This window comes from Nematolebias whitei, chromosome 1 (assembly GCF_014905685.2).
Source record: "Nematolebias whitei isolate Nwh7 chromosome 1, NemWhi1, whole genome shotgun sequence".
Classification (NCBI taxonomy): Eukaryota; Metazoa; Chordata; class Actinopteri; order Cyprinodontiformes; family Rivulidae; genus Nematolebias; species Nematolebias whitei.
In genome coordinates this window covers 87,212,106-87,231,427 of record NC_056498.1, presented here as the reverse complement: position 1 = coordinate 87,231,427, position 19,322 = coordinate 87,212,106, and the positions used below count along the sequence as shown (strand labels likewise).

Genomic DNA, 19,322 nt, shown 5'->3' with positions numbered 1-19,322 from the left:
CTCGCTCGCCTCTCTGCAATTGGGTTCCAACACTGAGGATTGTGACAATAACATTCAATGAAATGGAGATTTGTCTTTGACATCTGGCTCATACAAAACAACACAAGTTAAAAATGTCATAAAACGTTAAAAAGTTTAAAAAGTTTTGCTAACCCAATTAAGAACATTCTAAAATACACAATACATTAAAAATATGGATACATCCCAGCTGACATTGGTTTGTCATATGAGGCTGCGTTTAAATAGGACCCTGTTAAGCACATTCCCCGCAGAGGGAACAACTGACTTTTTGTACCTATTTTTCTTTGCTAAAGGAACCAGCAGTCTTCTGCCAGATGGTACCAACCTGAATAATGGTTGCAGTGGATGAGTTGGGTCATTTTAAACCTGGATGGACATTTTTCCAGTACCTGACTGTGCAGGTCTGTAAGTTTAATTTGTTGATGACCAATGACTTTGCTACCTTGTTTGACCACCTGGGACAGCTTGTTCCTGTCTCTGGCTAGGAGGTTCCCATACCACGAGACAATATTAAATGAAACTGACTGCAGACATTGCAAGAGCCAAAGCCACATACGCCCAGAAGATTCGGGGTCACTTCATCACCAACGACCCTTGGCGCATGTGGAAGGACATTAAATGCATTATGAGCTACAACATCAGAGATGCACAATACCCAAGGGATCTCTGATTGCCAAATGCACTCAATAAGTTCTATGATCACTTTGAGGATTCTAACCTTTGTTAGATTATTCTACCTGGATTATTGAGCATGCATCAGGATACTTTATTCAAAGTTTTTTGGTGGAGGACGCCCAGATCCCCACCAGTGTGTCCCCCCTACATTACAAACGCTTCTGACACCCCTGGGATTGGACCATGTTGTTCTAAAGCATGTACCATACTATTCTGCCTTGATGTCTTTCCATGTGTGTAAACCATCCATGTCATAGGTCCTAACGCACTTACAATATCATTAAAAATGCAGACTTTTGAATTGTACACTCGTAACTGGATATGTCCTTTTAAGAATGGAGTTCATGGAATCTGTGGACAAAAAATAATTTCAATTTTGCCTGACCAGAGAACAGTTTTCCACTTTGTCCCAGTCCATTTTAAATTAACTTTGTTCCAGCATTTCCAGATGGCATTCACATATGGGTTTTATTTTGCACGATAGAGCTTTAAGCAGCATCTGTGGATGCTAGGCAAACTGTTCACAGACAATGATTTGTGGAAGTGTCACTGAGCCCCTTAAGTGATGTCCAGAACAGAATCAGACCAGTTGTTATATCACTTTATTTTATTTTTTGCACACTGGTGAACCTCTGATTTCTTTACATCTTAGATTCAGCCTCTCTAAGATGTTTTTTTATACCCAGTCTTTCTCATGACTTGCTGCAATAAACAATTTGTTGCCCAATGCTCCTCCAGCTGTTTGATATCTGCACCACTTACTTTTACTGCCCCTCCACACGTATTAGAGATGTGTTGCTGCCATCAAATTCAACATTATTTTTCCCTAGAAATGGTAGAAGTTTTAAACATTTGGTCCATGTACTTTGTTCCATTCTGAATAAAATATTAGTTTGCAAGTTTTGCAAATCATGCATTTTGTTTTTATTTACATTAGATTTGTCTCAACTTTTTCAGAATCTGGGTTGTAAATAAATATTACTAAGTTACTTTGAGTTATCTGCTGTGGATGCAGAGCCCAACATGGTTAATCATGTGAAGAATTTATTGCAAGTCTGAACAAATGAATTTAAGCGTTCAAGTGAAAAAAGAAACGGTAATAGAGAATAAAAAGAAATCAAGATCCAGTAAACTCAAAGAGTGGACAACAGTACAAGTCTGTCCAAATGTCTCTTGGTCTAATATTCTGTTTCTGCTGGACACAGAACAACAAAAGTGATTCTGGATTCATTTGTAAATGAAAGTCAACTCACTTAGCAGCCGTGCTCCGCAGTAACATGCCATTCTGTCCCGTTTATCAGAAACATTATTTTTCAACAGGCTGATGATTGAAAACACATCTCCAGGTTCCACAAAGACCTACTGAGGGGAGTGAAGCATGGCTGCAGCAGATGATCTGCCTGAAGCCATCAGCTGACAGAAATGGTTCTGAGAGGAGATGTGGTGTTTGAAGGGTCAGCCTACAAGAGTCCAACATATCTGGAATGTCCACTTTACACTATCGAAGGCCTTTTCTGCATCTATGCTGACTAAGACTGTGCTGTCTCCTTGCCTTTGTATATGATCCATGACATGTAGAGTTCTTCTTGTGTTTGCTTGTCTTTAATAAAACCAGTCTGATCCTCATCAGTCAGGTCCTGCATTATACTCTCTAATCTCTTAGCTATGATAGAGGTGTAAAGTTTATAATCCACATTTAGGATTGATACTGCTCTATAGTTGTGACAATATTCCTGATTTTTACCTTCCTTTGGAATAACAGAGATGATCACAGTTTTCCAGGAGGGAGGGCTCTTGCCTGTTCTGAAACTATAATTAAATGAATCATTTAAGAGTTGGATTAAGTCTTCTTTAAAAGTTTTGTAGAAAGATGCCCCCAGTCCATCTGCTTCTGGTGATTTCCCCGACTTAGCCCGACTAATTGCCTTTTTTATCTCTTCAACTGTTATTTTTGAAGTCAGTATCTCATTTTGTTTTCTACCTACTGCTGGCAGATCTAATTTGTCCAAAAACTCTTGCATGGCCTCCTCCCCCTCAGAGGGAGGTTGGGTGTACAAGTTACTGTAGTACTCTTCAAAAAAATGTTTTGTATTTCTTCTGGTTCATATCAGATTTCATTGGTTAGTGCGTCTCTTATTTTATGTATATTACTTAATGCCTGCTGTTTGTTTATGCGTCTGGCCAGGTTTTTAGTAGCTGCAGGTCCACCTTCATAAAATGTCTGTTTTGTAAATCTAGCTGTTCTTCCACCTCCTCCAACAGGATTTCATCTATTTTTTTTCCTCTGGCTTCTTTAGCCTGATTGAGTGTTGCTGGGTCATTTGTTTATGTTGTTGCTCCAGTTTTTTAACTCTGTGTTTGATACGTTTCCAATTATTTTATTTTATTTTTTGTGAACGTTGTGTACGCAGTCATCTTTCCTCTTATTACTGTTTTCATGGTATCCCATAAAATTGTTGGGTCTACTTCCCCATTATCATTTTCTTCCTTGTATTTAATTATTTCCCTTTTTACTTCCTTAACCAGTCCCTTATTTTTTAATATTCCTTCCATGAGTCTCCATGTGCTATTTTTCCTCTTGTTTAGATTATTTTTAGGTAGACTGCATTGTGATCTGAGACATCTGTTACTCCTATCCCGCATTCCTTCACTCTATAGAACCGTTTAATGTTCTAGAGTTTATAGATCAGTAGTATTACAGCTGAAGCTCTGCTTACATGTGGAGTTCCTCAAAGTTCCATCCTGAGTCCCATTCTGTTTTCATTCTACTTTACGTTTCCTTTAGGTTCTTGAAAAAAGATATTCTGTTTTAATGAACTGCAGTTAATATCTAGATATACTTGCCCATAAAAAAATTGATTCTTTGAAACTATATTTTGGACTGTCCTAACAATATTAAGGCATGAATGAACTAAATTCATCTTCATGTTTTGTTAAAAACCTTATTTTGACTGCTTTTCAAAATGAATTACTTCAATTGAATTTGCACAATGAGCTTCAGTTACAGCTCTTAAGCCTTTATCGCTCAACTACCAGTAGTTGGAGACACAAAGTTGTAAAAAAAATGTGCAAGCTTTAACCTGGAACTCAACTGAATTGGTACTTAAGTTTGTGTATATACTTATCAGAAAATATATTGCAACAGCTGCTTTTTTTTAATAACTGCAAATTGCATGTATTTTTTGTCACAATTTAGTCAGTGTCTTAAATATGTCTCCATTTGACTGCAGTCTTATTTTTTTCTGTCTCCAGTTAAGTCATGATTAAGTTTAATGTTGCCAAAGCCTCCCAAACTTCTCACACATTTAACCCTTTGACTAACCAAAAAAAAAATGTCCATGATGAGTAAATTTGTTGCACAAATGCCGCTCCAAGCTGATCCGGAAGTGTTAAGATTTGGATGATGCATTTGTGCCTCCAAACCACCACAGAATTTTATTGAAAAATCTGTTTTGCAAAATTGACAACATTAAAATTTAGCGTTAGTCTACAAACTGCTTAGAAATATTTTACATTAGTTTGTTTCCAGATGGCAGTAACTAATTTTGGTTTCAGACCAGCCATGATCTTGGACTGTTTCAAAACTGAGGTCATTCAAAGAGCGATCATAACCTCCCTTCAGGAAAAGATTCATAGTGGGTGGAATACTCATTTAATATGTAGATGGATAGGTCTTTATTGTTGCAGTGAGTGTGATTTGTAAATTGTACATGTATACTGTAGATACAGTTGAAACCAGAAGTTTACATACACAAAAGACACATGCATTTTTTCCACACCGACGTGAAATCTGAATCAACTTTTTCCGTTTTAGGTCAGTTAGAATTACCAAAACTTTTCTATTTGTAAAATGTCAGAATAATGAGATTTTTTAAAGGCAACTTTTAATTACTTTCTTCAAAACCTAAAGTTTAAATACACTAAGATTACTATGCCTTTAAACAATTTGGGACATTTGATGTTGAATCTTTGGAGCTTCTGATAGGTTAAATGATAACATCTGAGTTAATTAGAGACACACCTGTGGATGTAATTTAAGGAACACCTGAAACACACTGCTTCCTTATTAACACAATATAACATTTGTATAGAATAAAACAGACATTTTGAGCCAAACAACATACCGGTAGGTGGTGGTAATGCAACCTCAACGTTTTTTGCCAACCTCCAATAAAACCTCAAGAACAACAACACTGCTTCCTTGTGCAACATCATGGGAGGGTTGAAAGAAACCAGCCAACATGTCAGGAAGAGAACTGGACTTGGACAAGTCTGGTGCATCCTTGGGTGTGATTTCCAAATGCCTGAAGATGCCTCGTTCATCTAAAAGAGATGGGAATGTCCAGGCATCATACTGCTCAGGAAGGAGACGGGTTCTGTGTCCCAGAGATGAACGTGCTTTGGTCCGAAATGTGCAGATCAACACAAGAACAAAAGCAAAAGACCTGGTGAAGATGGTAAGAGTGAAACGGTACCAACATGGGCTGAAAGGTCACTCTGCCAGGAAGAAGCCAAAAGAAACATAAAAAAACAGACTAATGTTTGTAAATGCACACAGGGACAAAGACCTTAGTTTTTGGAGACATGTCCTGACGAGCATAAAATTGAACCGTTTGGCCATGATGACCATCGTTACGTTTGGAGGAGAAAGTCTGAGAACACCATCCCAACTGTGAAACATGGGGGCGGCAGCATTATGTTGTGGGGTTGTTTTGCTGCAGGAGGGACTGGTGCACTTCATAAAATTGATGGCATCATGAGGAAAGAACATTTTGTGGAAATACTGAAGCAACATCTCAAGACATCAGCCAGGAAGTTGAAGCTTGGGCGCAAATGGTTTTTCCAAATGGACAATGACCTGAAGCATAACTGCCAAACTGGTTACAGACTGGCTCAAGGAGAACAAAGTCAATGTTCTGGAGTGGCCATCACAAAGCCCTGATCTCAATCCTATCAAATTTATGGGCAAAGCTGAAAAGGCATGCGTGAGCAAGGCAGCCTACAAACATGGCCCAGTTACACCAGTTCTGTCAGGAGGAATGGGCCAAAGTTCCTGCCAACTATTGTGAGAAGCTCGTGGAAGGAGATCCACAACGTTTGACCCAAGTCATACAGTTTAAGGGCAATGGTGCCAAATACTGTGCATTTAACCTTTTGAGTTTGAAGAAAGTAATAAATATTGCCTTTAAAAATTCTCACTCATTATTCTTGCATTTTGCAAATGGAACAAAGTTATTGGTCATCTGAACTGACCAGGAAGTTTATTCTGATTTCACTCAGACATTATAGAAAAAAATGTGTCTCTTTAAATAGTGTATGTAAACTTCTGGTTTCAACTGAATATATGTTAATAATGAATGTAGTATTTCCTACCAAGTTCTTGTCATTCACATCACATATGGTACATGAGGTGGAATGAAATTATGTACCACCTTGAGCACAGGTATGTCTTCTTTCAAATGTGTGTATTCCGCTTCTTTTTGATTATTCATTATGCATTTTTCTGTATAATTATAACATAATACTGGATGTCTCAAATTTCCCTCTGGGATTAATAAAGTATCAATCAATCGATCGATCAGCCTCTTGGTTCTGTTCTTTGAGGTGACAGATGTCCCATTAAAGACTGAAAGAAGCATTCGCACAGTCAGTCCGTACTTTCAGGCTCCATTTAATGTCGTCACAAATGGATTAGGAGACTTGAGTTGGGTAGAAAGAGTTTTTGAGTTCAATGAAGTTGAAACAGAATAAAAAAGATCAAAGCAGTTTCGTCTGCTTTCAGATGAAGCAGATGTCTATAAAAAAACAGCAGAGACTTGAGTAGATCTTCTGTTGGGAGCATTTGGTGCAGTTGAAAGTCACATCATAGCTTTTGGATGAACACTGGGGATTGTTGCACACACGCGCACGCACACAAACCTTTTAAAGTTCATTTCACACATGATTTGGACACACAACCCGTCGTCTACAGTCACATCAATAAAATCAGTCATGGAGAAGTTCTGAGAGGGACAAGTGTTTATCAAGAGCGTGGCAAAGCCTTTTAATTTGAAGCCTATGAAAGGGATAACATAGCATTTAAAATGTCCATTGCAACCATTATTCAAGTGGATATGATCCAAGAAAATCAAACACAGCCAGGGATAACTGGGTTGGGGTGGGGCTTATGTCAGATTTAATTACCTGTGATTTTTTAAATAATATGCTTAAAGAAACAGCAATATGTTCTTGGTTGGTTACAACAGTTTTCTGGCTAACAGACCAAAAGAAATAATAATGATTAAAAAAAAACATTCAGTAAACATTCTTCTCTAAAGGTAGTTTCCCTTATATAATCTGTCTTTTTCCTCTGCCATTATGTATACATAAACAAGTTTAATATTATACCAATCAGTGGTTATTTCACAATTGGGGAAAAAAAGCACAAAAAATGTTTATAGTCTTTTACAGGTAAATAAAAGATCTTGTTGACTCTTTAATAAGGGCGTAGCATAGTTCAGTTTGTCTCGTCGGCCTCTAGAGTCCCCACGGTTTCAACTATTCTGCAATTAGATCTTTACATACAAATATTGACAAAGTTGTGGCTCAGAAGCCATCAAGTCTTTAAAGAATCATAAAGAGGATGGTGGTGGGGGGAGTTGAGTCTCATAGCTGGCCCTCGCTGCAGTGGCTGTCCTGACTGCCACTGGGCTTCTCTGCATCCTGACCGGCCATGTCTTTGAGGATGAAGGCGGCGTTCTTCTCACAGAACTCGTCGGCGTCGGGCTCCAGGCCCTCCGGGCAGGGCAGCTTCAGGAGCTCCTCTCTGAGCTGAGCTGTGTGTCTCTGCACAGAAGAAACCAAACAGGCTGTCACAATCCACAACAAATATTCTGAGCACCCCTTTTGTTGTGGATTGGTGCTATGTAAACTGAATCAAAGTGAATTTTAGAAGCATAAATGCTCAGTCTGGTTTTGGAATCACAAACAACGAGTAAACAAGCAAAAAAAGAAACATTTTATTTTGACCTAGTATAGCCCAAAAGGTGTTAGATGTTTAAGATGTGAAGATTATGACCCATTCCTTAGGTTGTGTGGCAAAACTCACTCTTTCAGGCAGGGCCAACACAGTCATGAAAACCCATCCTCACGTGAACTGGATTTAGACCTGCACGCAAACGACCCACTGCACAGCTGGACATACAGTGGCCAAAATCCAAGCCAAGATGGTCCACTCGTGTTTTGATGAGGGAAAAACTGCCAAAGCTATGAAAGCAAGTAATTAACTCCTGTTATTTTTCCCAGAGTTGCTGGAAGAACTGGCAGTCTCCCCTTCTCGCCCTTTAAGGAGAACCTCCCAGTGGTGGGCTAGACTGCAAAGAAATGTAAACGTACACTCTTCGCCAAATGCATCCAGTTGAGCCAGCGGCTGTGGCGTACCTGCACCTGAAGACCTCCATATCGGCAGGAGGCCCTGCTCGTCCCTCCAGAACAGACCATTTTCAGTCTCGCCTGACAGAGAACTCATCGATCAGCTGTGCCCAGTCCGAGCTCTGAACGTCTCCTCCCTGCTCATGGCTTACCAAGCAGAACTGGAGGAGCAGATGACTGCCTCATCTGATGCTGTGCTATGGGACAAAGTGTGCATCATTACTGATCAGTCTCCAGCCAAGCCAAGTGGCGATCCAAGCTCTGGGCAGGACAGATGGTTCTGCAGGAGAGAGACAGGTGGCTAAAGCTCACCACACTCTCCACAAAATAAATCTCTCTGGAGGATCTCCAGGCCACACCCCCGTCATCCTACAGGTTTGTTTGGTGCAGCAGTAACATTGAGGCAAAAGAGATGGGAGGAGAAGAAAAGAGATGATGAAGAGCTAAAGCTTTGTCTTCCGAGATGTACGTTTGCCCCCGCATCCACAGCCCTGCCACACCAGCACCAAACATTTGCTCAGGCACTGGAAACTCTATCCAGAGGTGGTCAGGATGATCTGGCAAAGGTATGGACAACCATCTGTGGACTATTTGTCTCAAAGGAGAACAATTGGTGTCCCTTGTTCTGCCTGCACAAGCAGAATGCATCTAGATGCACTCACCTGCAAGTGATCTCAGGCACCATGAGAGAGACTTCTCTCTGGACAAGACTAGGATGACTTTGCATGCAACCTCTGCTTTTGAGCCTGAACTGTTGAGATCCTACTCTCTAACTGACTTGGTGGCTTTCAATTCCCACCTTTCTCTTTGAGGAGCAGGAGATGTTAAACTCTGCCTGGTACATGCTTCATGCGTTTACTTGGACAGGACAAAGCAGATCAGAAAAAGTGACCAACAGTTAGTCTTCTGGGCTAAGAGACATTCTAGGAAGCTGGTGTCAAAACAGCAGTTTTTCCACTGAATCACTGATGTGATTGTCTTAACCAGGAGTTCAAAAGGTCTGTAGCACCAGAGGTCCTGCAAGTCCATTCTACTAGGGGCTCAAGTTCTTCATGGGCTCTGCTTAAGGAGGTTTCCTGCAGGAGATTTGCGCTGCAGCAAGCTGGGCCTCTACTCACACATTTCCTCGGTTTTAGAAACTTGATGTCAACTTCCTCACTGCTAATTCAGTACTCTGTGTAGCACCAGGTGTACAGGAGAACTGAGAACAAACGCTACAAACAGCTGACCCAGATCATGAGATCTGTGGAACAACATGGGAGTGAGTAGATTTTCAGACATAAAAGAATGCTATTAGTGTTAGCATGACTAAGTGTCTCACCAAGTCACCCTCCTGACAGGCTTATCTTCATCAAGTTCTGGTTGACGTAACGTAACAAGAGCTTCTGAGGCAACGTTGAGAGCATTCTCAGTGTGAGACACTCAACTCATGCTACTCTGCAAACTGGGTTTTATTTAGATTTTGTTTTTGATCATTGAAGTTTAATTGATAAAATGCATGTTTTCATCAATTTATTTTAAAATTGATTGGTTTCCTTTAAGAAAATTGGGGTAAGATAGAGATGGTCCAAGGGCCATTTCTGGCTCTAAGGTCGCACGTTGTTCTAGATGCAAATAAATCTCTGCTAGCACTGAGGAACCACAGAAGTTACAGAAACTAGAGAGGGCTGCAGCTGCTGGGACTCAGTCTAATAACAGTGTAGCTTGTTATTTACAGAAGAGATTTACTGTGTTGATTTACAGAGAGAGGGAGCAGGGTTGATGCTTCAGTCAGCTGGGGGTGTCCCCTGCAGCCAGTCGCTGTTTATTAGTGGTACATGAGGGAGGGTGGTGATCTGCTGCCTGTCAGCTTCCTCTGTGAAGCCAAACAACATGGATAAAGGAGCACTGCGTTGATTTAATAAAAGCAACATTTTGAACTATCAAAGCAAAATCTGCTCCGACAGACTTCAATGAGGTTTTATAACTTTTCATGAGGCCACTGGTTAAGTCCTGAGAAAATCTTGAAGAAACCTTTTCACACTGGTAGGTTGATACATAGACTGCATGCTAAAACTTATGCTTTCTGTAAAAAGAAAAGCATTTTACTGTTGGACAGATATTCAAATCCTGCTTTTGCCATAGTAGCTGTGTCAAACAGCACACCAGTGACAAGAATTGTAATGCTTCGGATGTTGAAAATGAAATAAAACGCATGAAAACTTCACAGTCATACCACAATCTCACAGTCACAGTGTGCTCAGGTTTTATGTTCTAGGTTCAGAAAAAGCAGAGACACCAGGCAGAGAGTGTTGAATGATTGATAGAATATGTAGCTTCAAATCTGAACAAACCTGTTGTTTGATCAAATTGTAGCTGGATTCAACCTAACACCCCCCCCCCCCCCCACACACACACACACACCGTAATTCTGACTGCTGTGCTTCACTGACCACATTAAATTACCTTCAGTGCAGCAGCATGATGGGACATGGTGCGCCCGACCCTCTTGTCACTGCTGTACTGCTGGATGTCAGCGATCCAGTCCTCACACTGAGTCATGATCTCTGCTCTCTTCAGGTAGAAATGTTTATGGATCACCTGCAGACACAAGACAAAACATTTAACCACTCTTTTCTTTAACCTTGTGTTAAAATAGTTCCCAATTCAATCAAAACAACAAAAACAAAAGCATTGCACAACGCTACCAGTTCCTACACTCAGGACATTTGTCCTTCTGAGACACAAAAATCAGAGCTTGGGCTTAGGATAAATTTTCAGAGGCATCACAATGTGGCTAAGAACAATTTAGAATCTATTTTTAAAAAGCCAACAATGATTTTTATCCTGTAGCATTGTTATGGTGAGGAACTCTGAAGTGCAGTGATTTAAAAGCACAAAACAGACAACCAAGAACAAGATGGCTGACCAGAACATACAAGCAGCTCCTTCTGCATTGAAAGTCTGTTTGGAAATGTTTTGGCTTCTATGAAGTTAAAGAAAAATCAAAATTCACAAGATCGACACTACAGTTAAGCTGTGAACATGTTTCTACAGAGAAGAGAAAGAATAAGAACAGTCACTGCTAACCAGAGTCCTGGAACGAGTGGAGTTAAAAGTTCTACAACCAGAATGGTTGTAGAATGGTTGAAGATAGCTGGTGTGATAGCCCTAACATGATGCGTAGACATCCATCGCTACAGAATCTGTCATTGTACTCAGTGTTTTGATTCCTTTTTTGTTAATTTAGTTCCCAAAAATCTAGTTTGAATGAACACCATCTTACTGTATACTACAGTGTAAAGTAAAATATTATTTCTTTTAGATCCGAGAGATTATATGTTCAGGATTTAGGCTCAAGTATGATAACAGTTGCATCAAGAAACATCAGTAATGGTTTTATAGTTGTATCACAGCCTTACGAAACGTTTTCATAATCAAATCCAATAGGAAGATGCCTAAAGACTCACAACCCTAGTCAGGACAAAGGGTGATGAAAACCTGAGAACACCTCATGATATGAAGTTCATAATTAGATAGATTCCATAGATAGATTTCAATTTGTAAATGTAAATAATGAATTGTCTTCATACACCAAAGTTAGTCATGGAGTTCCTCAGGGCTCAGTGCTTGGACCAACACTCTTTACCTTGTACATGCTTCCATTAGATGAAGTTATTAAACAGCATGGGATAAATTTTCATTGTTATGCTGATGACACAATTATATTTGTCCATGAAACCCAATGAATCCAGTCAGTTACTTAGATTACAAACATGTCTTAAAAACATAAAAACTTGGATGACCGTAAATGTTCTGCTTTGGAACACAGACAAGACTGAGGTTTTGGTTTTTGGATCTGAGCATCTTAGGAATTAATTTTTCAGTCTTTCTCCCCCCTTAAATGACATTAATCTGGCCTCCAGCTCTAATGTTAAAAATCTTGGTGTTATTTTGATCAGGACATGTCTTTTATCCCGCACATTAAAAACGTTACTAGAACTGCCTTCATCCACCTGCGTAATATCGTTAAAATTAGAAACATCTTATCTAAAAATGATGCAGAAAAACTGGTCCATGCATTTGTCATGTCTAGACTGGACTATTGCAATGGTTTATTATCTGGATGTCCAAATACTTCTTTAAAACGTTTTCAGTTGATCCAAAATGCTGCTGCCAGAGTCTTAACTGGAGTTAGTGGGAGAGATCATATTTCTCCAGTTTTAGTTTCTCTCCATTGGCTCCCTGTCAAATCCAGAATAGAATTCAAAATCTTACTTCTAACCTACAAAGCTCTCAACAACCTAGCTCCATCTTATATTACAAATCTTATTGTTCCATATTTTCCTAACAGAGCACTTCAATCTCAGACTGTAGGTTTACTTGTGATTCCTAGAGTTTCCAAAAGCAGAATGGGAGGCAGAGCTTTCAGTTATCAGGCTCCTCTCTTGTGGAACCAACTTCCAGTTTCTGTCCGTGAGGCTGACACATTATCCAGTTTTAAAATTGGGCTTAAGACTTTCCTTTTTGATAAATCCTATAGTTAGGGTTGGTTTGTCATGTTATTTTAAGCTTAGACTACTAGAAGACAAACTGACCTCATTTCCTTAAATGAATTGTTAAAATTGAATAGTTTTCATGTGATACTATTTCTAGCTTAACACGTGATTCTTGACCTGCCATTGTGTATCTGTTCCTCTCAAACCCAGCCGGTCGAAGCGGACGGCCGCTTGTCCTGAGCCTGGTTCTGCTAAAGGTTTCTTCCTCATGAGAGAGATTTTCTTTTCCACTGTCGCCTTCATGCTTGCTCAAGATGAGAGTCTGTGATGGAGTTAAACTCAGAGCAGTCTGCTCCTCAGATAAATAATGTTAAATTATTTTTATGCACAGAATGTTTCTGTGTACAGCAGAGTTCTGTTGTGACTTGGTGCTATATAAATAAACTGAAGTGAATTTAAAGATTAACACATACATGAATGCATTTAGGAGAACAAGGTTACTGTGAAAAAAGGAGGATGTCATCTGAGCAGGGCTGCAGCTATGAAATATTTTAGTAATCAGGTAATCTCTACAAAAATCCATCAACTGATCATTGATCCCAAATGTCCATTTCTGAAAGACTCAAACTTGTACTGGCAATAAAAGCTGTGTCTCCTCTCTCTGTGATTAAAATTGTACAGATCACCACAAAATATCAGTTAAGTCTGAGTATTTAGTATTCATTTATTAGAAACCTCTCCGGAGCATCAGCTCTTTCTAGAGATCTAAGAAGTCAGTGCTCCTGGATACAGCATTATTTATTTATTTTTATAAGGTGATGAAGACTAACAGAGCTGAATGGGACAATTGCCTTCATCTCTGAGTTTAACCTGAGCGTGCAATCTCGACTCTTTATAATTCAAAGCTTTTGGTCTCTGAAAATGTTTACATAATCAGTGAGAATGGAATTGAGATCATCACAGATGAAATATTGTAAATTCTCTACCCTGGAAATATACAGGTGCAGTGAGTTGTCTGTAAAACAGCACTTAGCTTCTGCTTGCAGGTTGTAAATCCATGTGTAAGGACGCATGTTCAGCGCTGCTGGATTAATTCAACTGTCATTTGACATTTTTCAAACTCCTGTTTGTGCAGGATTATTTTTGACGCTGCATTTTATCTTGGCTCACCAGGAGGATCTTTACAAAGTCGTTGTTGAAGTTGCTTTATTGTGGTCAGATTTTTGGTATTACTGCATTTCCACTATTGTTTGTTCAAAACTATTAGAACTTTTGGTATTTTCCCCTTTTCACCTGAATATTAAGAGATAAAGCAGGCTCATAAATGTAACCATTCTATTGATTCATTGTACCAACACTATCACAGTGACACAGAAGAGAATATTTCCTGTGTGTGTGGGGTTGGGGGGTGGGGGGCAGACTGTGGAGAAAAATCTGATGAGACAGAAATTATTATTTTGAAGAATGAATGTGAATGAAAACCTGCCAAGCATGTCAGAAGTTGTTGAAAGAAGTAGAAAAATGTCAGAATAAAAGGTTCAGACTGGCTGCAGCACACTTTATGAACGGTGTTTCAGAGTGTGTGAACGAAGAGTCCTCCGTCTATAATCGAGGTGTGTGTGTGTAGGGGTTGTTTATTCTCTCGGGTGTTTAGGTCACTCTGACATCATACATGCGACACTCTGCTCGGTGGGTGATGTCGATCTACTAAACTCAAGTCTCTCACTCTTCTGCCCCTCCAGTCCACGTCCTAGCAACAGTCACCAGGGTTGAGCCATCAGTATGCAGCGAGCGCTCGGAGAATGGGGCTGTAGCTGCTGCTCTGATGGTGGGAGGTGATTAGTTATTATGGTGGTTGCAGAGGAGAGGAGAAGCAACGAGGGAGCAGAGAAGAGGAGGTCAAGCTGTTTTATTCTTTCTTGTCCTTATGCATCTTCCATTGCTCTCTCAGTTTTCATTTCTCTGTTCGTCCCACCCACTCCTCAGACTTCATTCGTACCCACTAAAGTGGGGGGTGTCTTCGGCTTGGAGAGGGACATTTCAAGGTCATGTGTAGTGAACACAGTGATGCGGATCGAGCTTTGTTTTAGCTGAGAAAAGGGCTCAAGCCATGATGAGAAACCTTCAGCCACACATGGGCAACAGTAAGCGTGGATCAGGTGTGCGCTGGTTTACTGGTCCTGTTTTCTCCTGGGTCCATGTAGGATCAACCAGCAGCGCCTTGACTTTTAGTATGTGGGCATGGCCATCGATCTCAGTGTGAAGAGAAACTTTGAATGCAAAGAGTCTCTGACTGTGAGGCAGACGGGGTGTTACAGAGTCTTAAATGACCTTTCAAGAAACATGTTTAATATGTTCTCACACACACACTGGTGCACAAAGAGACAAGTTCCTCTGACAGAAAGCAGCCGTCCTGTGACCTTTGAGGTAATCCACTTATTTTTCCACAGGGCAACTCTGTGAGGCAGAAGAGCGGAGGTCAAAGAATAGACTGAATCCCACAGATGGTAAAACTCATCACTTTCTATTCTACAACTGCATCATAAGGGGTTTGTTCTATAAAGGTTGTTTTTTTTACAGTTTAAATTAATACAAATAAAAAATTATGACACGTGTGAATTTAAAAACCGCTCTAATTCAAAGTGAAAGTGACACACGTGTTGCCATCACCGTATGTTTCTGTATGATGATGAAACTCGTGTTCTGTATTTCACCCATCACTCATGAGATACACCAGGTGGAGCAGTGGGCAGCTATGTAAGCACCTGGGGAGCAATTAGGGATTGGGTGTCTTGCTCAGAGACACCAGGACATGTGGGCATGGCAGGGATTTGAACTTGCAACATTCTGGTTCCAAGTCAGCTGCCATACCTGCACCACAGCTGCCCCAAGAAGTCTCAAGAAGCTGTTGTTTAGTTGGAACAATAACACGCAGTCTCTTTGAACAGGTTTCATCACAAGCAGACATTTGAAACTGCACTGAGGATCAAGAACGTTGTGAAGTGACATCAAGCTTCTTACAAGGTAAAATAAAGACATGAAGCTCAACTGACACTTGGACGTGCACAAAGACATTGATTGGCTCAGTAGATCTGTCACACACCAGTGCAGTCTTGGGATTAAATCCATCGCTTGGTTTTCTCTTTGTACTAATCAAACCTTTATTCATGTTTTAGTGAATTACTCTTTTTCTGATTCCAGTTGCAGCTGTTTAGAGGAATCCTTTTCTCAGTAACAACACTTCAATGTTCAGAGGAACGGCAGCAATCTCTGTCAAAACAGCAACAAACACTTAAAGTGTGCTTCACTCCAATATATTTTGTTTACTATTTTGCAAATTATTAAATGCAAGTTTGGCTCCTTTCTAAAATACTGTAAGACAGTTACTTTATTTTGCTAAATCGTTGAATCTCAATGTGTTTCATCAAACTTCTGAATAAATCACACTATCATAATTAAAAGCTAAATCATATACGTTTTTTTTGCTGCCTATGTATTTTTAAAAAAATGGATTGCTTGTATCGGGTAGACGCACAAGATCATAAAACTACCAAAACCATCATTAAACCCCAGCTGCACTACTCTGGATATTTTGTAAAACAGATACTGGGCTGCGTTTACACTTTTAGATTAAGAAAAAGGTTTAGGTACATTTCTTTGATCTTGACATACAATACTTCTTATACACATTGATGTAGCAGCCTGTTTTGTTCAAAGCCACAAACTGTGCTATAGAAATAGATTTTTTACTCTGTAATTCAGGGACTTTATCACATCTATCATGAAAGTAAAAACTAAATATGTTTAAGTGTATTTTCTCACTTTTTGACCACCAGTATCCCTCATTATACTTGGTACCTGAACCTAAGTTTTGGTTTAGAGAAAAAAGTATTTAGTATGGAATTTTATTTGCAGTGGATGGAAATAAAACTTGTTAGCTATTTCAGGTTTCTTAATCTATAAACACGTGTCTGAGGCAGAGCTGTGGGGGGTTCACAGAGTGCACCTAATCCACATTTGCTCGGCCTCCAGACGTCAGCACAAGAATATATGGAAGTGGATTCAACCTCCAGTGCCACCTGCGCTGTATGATCTATCTCACACACACAAAGTTAATTTATTTAAACCTTGATGAATCAATGTTCTAGTCCAGGACACTGACCCTCACAGTAAAAAGGAGGACAGTGTTGAGAGCTTGTTGCCTGAGATTATTTTGAGCTTCATGTCACAAGTGATGTAAAGATGACGCTTCCTTCATCAAAAACACACAAAGCTTCTGAGCAACACTCTCTGAGAAGGTCGTGGTTTATTTTAAGATTTCAATGAATTTCAGTATTTTTTTAATCTAACAAGGTTGAGTCAGGTCATCTGGATTCTTCTTTGTTGAAACGTTTCGTCTTTTATCCAAAAGACTTCTTCAGTCTGAGAAGACGCAACAAACAGTCTTATAAGCAACACCTTCTCATAGTGGATCTATCAGTTTGCTGGTGACAGACAAAACTAGTTGTCCAGTCAGCCATCAGGTGAGAAGGAGGAACCCAGACCCAGACCAGTGGATGGACAAACTACATTTGTTGAGGGAGTATCAGAGAAACTGAGACGTTTATTTTCTAAACATAACGTCCCAGTGGCTTTTAAACCCCTAAATACATTACGGCAAAGACTGGTTCATCCCAAAGATCCAGTCCCCCGGCACAAACGGAGTAATATTGTGTATGCTGTTCAGTGTCAGGATGGTGATCAGTCTTACATCGGGGAAACTAAACAGCCACTGGTCAAAAGGATGGACCAGCACAGATCATCATCAGGCCAGGTGCACTCTGTTCTGTTCAGGACTCTCTCTTAAAAACATTGAGCTTGCTTGCTCCAGCTTGTTCTTGAAATACTATTTTAACTTTAATATTTCAACTTTAATCTTAAAATGGGGGAAAAAACGACTGTGACCATAAACTCTGTCGTACATCAGAAACAATTTTCTTGCTGTTCCACTCAGTGTTGACTCAAATGTTCAGCAGCTACCTTGTTCTGGTTTTGTGAGCTTGTGTTCTGTTTTGTCCCTGAGTCACTAAGCGAGTGCCTGCACTTCAGTGCTCTCACGACCTTCACAGCTTTAAAGACATGCTCTGATAGAAGACGGCAGTGCCCAAAATGAGGTCAGGATGATGGATAAAGACAAGAAGTTAGAGAGCAGAGGCTGTTGCCAACAGAGTCTGCTGTTTTCATCTGGAAAACTTAGAATGGCTGGAGTTGATGTGGAGGCTTCTGATGAAGCTGTGCAGCAAAGTCAGAGCAAGACAACTGGTCCATATGAAGGGCATCTTGCAGCAAAAGGCTAAACAACTTTATTGATTTTCAGTCATTCTTGAGACGAGCTCTTAACATCTTCAGAACATGAAAAATGTACCAGATAAAAGCAACCAACAATGGGAACTTGGCAGTTATCTGGAGTCAGCCATGTTGGTGGTTCGAGTGAGGATGTCTCATAAAACAGACAAACGTATGTGTCACATGTCAAAGTGTTTTACACCACGTCTTATGAGGAGCGTCAGGACATGCTTAGGCAAATGAGCGACTGGACAGAATTTGTCTCAGGAAGTATAAAGTTTGCGCTTCAGTAAAAGCCAACCCATCAGCTGACAAATATTTTTCTTCTGCACTTATAAACTGCCAAAATGTATTCAACAAGCCATGCACTCCTATTTTAGGAAACAAGACAATTATGTTTTAGGACTTTAAAATATTGACACATTGTTATGCTCTATGCAATAAGGTCCAGTGTAAATGATAAATTACTGACTAGGTTCTAAACTCTGTTATTTAGCTCTCTTCCAAAAGCACTGATCGATAATCTTGTGGTGTGAAGTTTGGACACAAGGAGGAAAAAATATCCAAACGCAGACTTACAAATCAGAATACATTTTTTTGAGTTGAGGCTTAAAACAGGTTTCGTTTCACGAGAGCAGCTTACCAAAAATAAACTGTTTTCTGGCTTAGGTTTGTCAAAAAATGAATTCTATCATTTTATCCTGATGCATGCTCAATAATCCAGGTAGAAAAATCTAAAAAAGTTAAATCTGGTCCTCTGGACATTAAAAAAAAAATAAAAAAAAATTGTAGAAACGTTTCTAAATTTTTTTTTTGAATGTCCAGAGGACCAGATTTAACTTTTTTTGATCTAACATTTTATAAACAAACAAAAAAAAAAATCTGACAAAAATAAGTTAAGCACCCATAAAGACAGGTATATTTTTCTCATCAATCTGGTCAAAGATAAATTCTTGTTTCTCCAAACTGAGGCTTTCATACATACAACAGGCAAGATAATAATTATTGGGAAACATTCTTTTAAGTGGCTGAAGGAGAAAAAAAATGCACACCTTTTTTATCATAATTTTTGTTTTTCTTCTCCATTTGTCTTTTTTTGGAGGTGCAGGTGGAGGAAGGGGATCGAGGGACATAATAGTGTGAAGAAAGCACTTTGCTGAGCTAATCACTAATTTACTCGTTCATTAAGGTGCTTGTTGGTGCAAACAACCGTGCAGCAGTTTTTCTTAAATTGATCCAAGAGTCTTTTATATTTTGAGAAAAATACTATCCTTTTTTTTTTTTTTTTTAAGTCAAAATTACAAAATAAATAAATACAAGTCTGGAAATATTTAACAAAAAGTCAGGCTTAAAGATATTGTTCATCGACACTTTCTTGAACCAAATAGCCAAAATAATAACTAGTGATGCAAA

The 19,322-nt window shown here is 39.5% G+C and overlaps 1 protein-coding gene across 1 annotated transcript in view; it reads right to left on the bottom strand.

Annotated features, from left to right (window-relative positions):
* Positions 1-6,852: 6,852 nt before the first annotated feature.
* birc6 (baculoviral IAP repeat containing 6) overlaps positions 6,853-19,322 on the bottom strand; it is a 223,932-nt gene continuing 211,462 nt past the window's right edge. Inside the window, exons 72-73 of the mRNA XM_037681007.1 lie at positions 10,552-10,686; positions 6,853-7,521 (exon numbers count right to left, since the gene is read on the bottom strand). Of these exons, the coding sequence (XP_037536935.1) occupies positions 7,342-7,521; positions 10,552-10,686 (315 nt within the window). The 3' untranslated portion in view covers positions 6,853-7,341. The remainder of the gene's footprint in view (positions 7,522-10,551; positions 10,687-19,322) is intronic.